This window comes from Rhizophagus irregularis, chromosome 8 (assembly GCF_026210795.1).
Source record: "Rhizophagus irregularis chromosome 8, complete sequence".
NCBI classification, from domain to species: Eukaryota; Fungi; Glomeromycota; class Glomeromycetes; order Glomerales; family Glomeraceae; genus Rhizophagus; species Rhizophagus irregularis.
Window position 1 is genome coordinate 1,335,751 of NC_089436.1, and position 6,000 is coordinate 1,341,750.

The 6,000-nt window shown below is 27.8% G+C and overlaps 1 protein-coding gene across 1 annotated transcript; it reads right to left on the reverse strand.

The window, feature by feature from the left end:
• Positions 1–1,281: 1,281 nt before the first annotated feature.
• On the reverse strand, positions 1,282–2,612 carry OCT59_028176 (uncharacterized protein; the record flags this gene model as incomplete). Its single annotated transcript, XM_025329189.2, has 2 exons — positions 1,282–2,082; positions 2,181–2,612. The coding sequence occupies 2 exons, from the start codon at positions 2,610–2,612 to the stop codon at positions 1,282–1,284; spliced, it is 1,233 nt and encodes a 410-aa protein (XP_025187954.2).
• Positions 2,613–6,000: the final 3,388 nt, after the last annotated feature.

Here is a 6,000-nt window from a genome sequence, read left to right on the forward strand (position 1 = left end):
CAAAATGTAAAATTAATACTTGCCCGATAAGTCCAATATGTATCATATGATAAATAGAGAAAATCTTTCCAGTCCTCTTTTGGTCATTTCATTTTTTCATTCTTCTTTGGTAATAGGATTTTGTATTAAACCACGTGGAAACTAACAATTACCGTATTATTAATATTACTAATATAATTTTATCACTAATCTTATATTTGAAACATTTTTTGTATTTAATTATAATGTCTGCTGTAGGAGTATTTGATGGTATAACAGTAGAAATAGGCGTTGGAGTTGGCGATCATCATATCATAGCAGCTTATTCTAAATTTGTTATAATATCTAAATAAAAGTAATATTATGGTAAATTCAGAATATTTAAAAATTTCAATAAATCTTTATCCTCGAACTACTACTCAAATAATATTGCTTACTGTTATAATTTTATATTTACTGTTAATATGTTAATTTTTTTATTTTTTTGAATATTTTATAAATATTATTGTAGTAGTAATATTAAAAAAAAATAATAAGAATTAAGTTCTAAAAAGCAAAGATACGCTTTTATTTATACTTTTATACTTCAATGATCATTTATTGCGAGCTTATTTTTTCTATAGATTAAAACTAAACGCGTTTTTTAAACTTATATACATGTTTTTAAACGCGTCCACTTATATTGATAAACTTTTTAATTTAACTAATTTATTAAGTGATCTACATGAAATTGTTTTCCGAAGTATTTTCAATTTAAATATAAAACTGGATTATTTTCGGAATATTTCTAGAAATTTTCATTTATGTTAAATTCCTAAAATTTGACTAAAACAACATTCGCAATATAATCAGAATATTTTCAGTAATATTCGGAACATTTTCAAAACATTCGGAAAAAAATCGGAGTGTGCTGAATAAAAATTTTTTATAGGGATAATTAACTTAAAGTTTTAATTGATGAGACCGAAAATTATCAAATTAATCTTAATTTTTGTGTTAAAGATCCTTAAAGGTGAGAAATACATAATTAATTTCATAACAACACCCAAAATAAGATTTACCATAAATGTTAAAATTACGATTTAAGTTGTGACTTTGTGATTTTTATGAATAATGATAAAACGAAAAAAAAAGAATAAAACGAATTTTAGAAAAGGAATCTCTGGTGTAACGAATCGGCGGTTGAACGGATTACGAAATAATATTTTTCAATCAAGGCATATTCTTTTCCTCCTCAATTTATTAACGATTTTAATATTCTATTTATGCTAAAGATAAATTTGTACTACGATGTATTCCTTTTTAAAGTTCCGAAATATTTAACAGTCGACTATAATAGATAGCTCTTTCATGACATGGTAAAGTGTTAAAGTGCAATTGTTCTAAGCTTGAGAATTTAATTTCTTCGGCAACGTTAAATTGATTGGATAAATCCGATGGATCAGGATCGTCGCATATTGTTGTGACCCAATTTCCTAAACATTCGCAAAGTTGAGATGCTGTCGGTCTATTGGATGGATCAGCATCTAAACATTGTAACATTAATTTGGTGAAAACAGGTGGAGTTCCACTAACTATATTCGGTCTGGTTCCTGAACAAATCTCTTGTATAAGTTGTGAATCATGAGGTCTATCACAATAAGGGCGTACACCAGCTGATAACATCCACATGATCATGCCGAAGCTGTATATGTCAGACTCTTTAGTTAATGTGTATCCATTAAAGATTTCAGGAGCAACAAAAGGTATTACGCCGTAAATTTGTTTAGATATTTGTTTATCAACCCGACCGTGTAATCCTGTGTCTGCAATTTTAGCATCTATTGAATCCATTTCGCTATCCTCAACCAGTATGTTCCCTCCGTGTAAATTTCCATGAGTAAGATCGCGTTCATGAATAAAATTAAGACCAGCTGATATGGTCCATAATAGATCTATAATATCTCTCCAGCAAAGGACTCTTGTGGATTCATCAAGATACGAATATAAATTCCCATTTTCATAATATCTCATGACGAACATGTAACACGATGTCGGATCTTTAGTCATGCCAAAATAATCTGCAAGTGATCTACTTTGCAGGCATTTATAATATCTATATAACTTTTGGTTAAACAAATTCTTAGCCAATTAAATTTATAATTAAGTTTGACCAATAATGAAAATTTTCAGCCATTTGGCGTTTTTATTTACACACTTACTTGATTTACGAACTCTTGATTTATGTTCTGAGAATTATCTAATCGTTTTAGGATGACTTTGACTGGACCGTTACGAGTCCATACTTCAGCTTCTTCGTCCAGAATCCAGCTTGGGCCTTCCATCCATATTGCGGAATAAATTGAGCTAAAAACACCTCGTTTATTAGTATTCTTAACTAAATTGAATTGATTAAAATCAATCCACTCAAGGTACGTATTATCGTTTGTATTTAATTGAGTGTACTGGATGAATTCATCTATCATAGAGTTTCCGCTGGTCCAACTATTAAATTTTCCTTTCAAATTTGCAATATCGCAATTTTTGCACCATGCAGCGGAAGTTCGTTGCCTTTTACATTCTGGACAATTTCCATATGGTGCACTATTTATAGTGAAATCCTGAGACTCGAGGGTCGGATCGAACAAACGCATGACCTCCAGCTTTATTTTTTTCTTTTATTAGTTTTTGGTAAAAGTTTGCTTTTATTATTATTTTTATTATTTTTTTTTCTATCATAAAGCATTTATTTATATCAGCTTTGTCAGGAAAAAAAAAAAGGTTTAATCAATTTAATTAGTTTATTTGAATACAATAAGTTCGTACTTCATATTGTTTTATCGCCGTTTATAGGACAAATAAATCTGGTGTGATATTAAAAAAGGTGTAACATTGCAACGATTATTTAATAAGATTTGCCTCTTGCATGACACACAAGTAGTAGTGCACGAAAATTTCTGAAACCAGTAATAGGGATAATCTTAATACATAATGTATAAAATGCGAAATTACGTAATTATCTCTGAAAATATTTACATTAAACTACATTAACTATATTAACTTTGAAAAAAACAATCTTTAGGAATAATGCCCATGAAACCATTGAAATAATAGATTTTTTTTAACGTCAAGAATGCCCACGAAGTAATCGCATTTTGATCGCATTTTTTTACATGTGAATATTGAATGAATAAACAATACGCAAATAATGATTAATAATTTCCAAAGATTTCCAAATTCGATTATTTCATTTGTCAAAAATAAGATTTTCCGAAAATGCGACTAAAATTACTCAGTTTTTGATTAATTCTTGTACTTTGATATTTATTTTATACTTTATACTTACCCTTTTTTAGTAGCAAATACTACGTTTTAGCTAATATCTATGTTGATCTATTTAATCCATCTTATCTTGATATCTAAAAGTTTCACAGAAATCCGCATCACATTACATGAGCAGCGAAAAGAATATTGTATCTAAGATGTCGTGCTTCATTTTCATGAATTTATCGCAGCACAAAATTTAAAAAATTTATTACACGCGTCTCGGAAATAGTAAGATACGATAAGCGAGATACGAAATTATAAATTTTTTTTTTTTTGATTTTCAACTGTTACAATATAAGCTAGAAACGCTTTATTATTTAATTTATTATTTTTTTTTTGTTCACACACACAATTGAGTTCAAATTAATATTTCGAATAGTTTGGAAAATTTACGTGGCTGTTTTTTGCGTTTTTATCAAGAAAGGTGAAAAAATGAATTTAAATAAAGTACGACAAAATTATATATTGCTGAAGGAAATCATTTAATTACGTAAGCTCTGTAAAAATGTTATACCCGGTTTGCCGATCAAATAAAATCGATACAATATATATCGTAAGATCCGTATTTTTCTGTGTTCTATGAACATCCTTAATTTAATGTTTCGGGGGAATTCCAGAAAAAGAATTTTGTTAAATAAATATAAGATCCATATTTTTCTGTGTTATAAAGAATTTTGTTAAATAAATAATAAACAAATATTACAGACATAAAACTGAATCAAAGCTACTAGTACTATTAATGTTGTACACATGGGATCCATGCATAGCAGGAAAAAGTGGTTTATAGTATATGTTGCACGTAATTTGATTTTGTAGCCACAAGGCTTAGAATAGAGAATGAACGTAAAAAAAATAAAATAAATAAATTTCGTTATCCCGCTTAAACTTTCTACTAATTCGGTAATATTTCGGTAATTTCCAAATATTTGGTTAAAAAATCGATCGGCACGCATATTTCTATTGGCTCTACGTATTTTGGTTCATTCTACGCACGGTACTGATATATAATGATTGGACGCCAAGAAAAGAAACGTGCATTGTATCCCGGATTATCCCGATCACGGAATCATCCGATTGTAATTAGCGATTACAATGAGATAGTAGTTATATAATACTTTTTAACTCTATAGTAATCTTCCTAATTTCGACCTATAAGTTATTGCTGTATTACTTTCTGTATTAAAAGTTACCCTTTTGTATATAATTCTAACAAAAGTTACCGACGAAAAATTCATTTATTTATATTTACTTGCAAAGAATCTTATGCTGAAACATTATTGTCTTTATGGAACTGAAGTTTTTTGTGGCTCGATAAATCGATAAGTGATAACTCGTATTATTAATAGAATAACGGATTATTTTATTTATTTAGATATTTTTGATTTAGTACTATCTCGATATCATTTCACTGATCTAAAGAAAGCAATATAAAATTCCAACAGGAACTTCTATCCACTAAAAGAAAGGAAATACCGAAGGTATTAAAATTTTAAAAATTCATATTTGGATTTTTAATTATTGCATGAAATATTTTTACGTTACGCCCAAAATGGAACTTCAAAAAACAAATTCATTACCATTTACAGTACTTGTATTACTCATTATAGTATAATGGTACTTTTGAATTTAATTAATGTTATTATGAATTTATATGAACTAAATTAAACTAAAATTATGTGCGTTAAATTTTAATTTTAAATAAATAAGGAAATTATCAGTAATTCTGACCAACCTGCGTCAACAACAAAATATAAAAATTTTTGCATTATAATGTTAAATAAATCATTTTAAAAAATGGAAAACGAAAAGTACTGTTGCATGAAAGCACTCGATAATAATAATAATAATTAGATAAGTGAAAATTAATTTTTCCATACGACCATGAATGACGAGAAAACGAAAATCAATTAAAATATAAAACAGATACATAATAATTATAAAAGGAAAGAAGTTTAGTGTTAAATATGACCAAAATAACTGTCGGTATGTATTAACCTAAGATTTAAATAACATGAAGGCTTGACAATAACATCAGTATTCCCATAAGTTCATCGAAATACGAATATAAATTCCATTATTTTTGTAATATCCCAACGAATAGTCGAATAACCAATAATCATAGTTGGTTTATGTTTTAATATTAAAATATCCATAGTCACGTTTGATAGATTGGACAATAATAAATTTCAAGTATTTTATTCTTTTTATTCTTAACTACTAAGATTATTCATCTTTTATTATTTTTTGCAAAATTGAGATAAACCACCCATATATACCCATTTTGATAATACCATATTTATGCAAGACTAATCAAACTTTTATTTTATTTCAATTGTAATAAAATAAATTTGTTGTGATATTTGAGTTTTTAGGTAAATGTCTTCTCCATCTATTTATGTTTACATTGATACCGAAAAGGTGAATCCTTTAGGCTACTTACATTCTTTGCATAAACAATACTCTTCACACCGATTGATCCAGTATTAGTAGCTTTATCGACTAATAAACTTGTTCTTCTGCTGTTAAGTATCGATGCATGGTTATTCTCTCAACTACATTACTGAGCATAAATTTCTTTCATATTTGATTATTGAAAATTATGGCCTTATAAATAATAATGTTTGAATAAACGAAGGTATCCCAGTAGTACAAAGGAATAGCGGAAAAGCCCCGATAAAATACTACTACTAGTTAGGGAACATAAGTTATTTATTT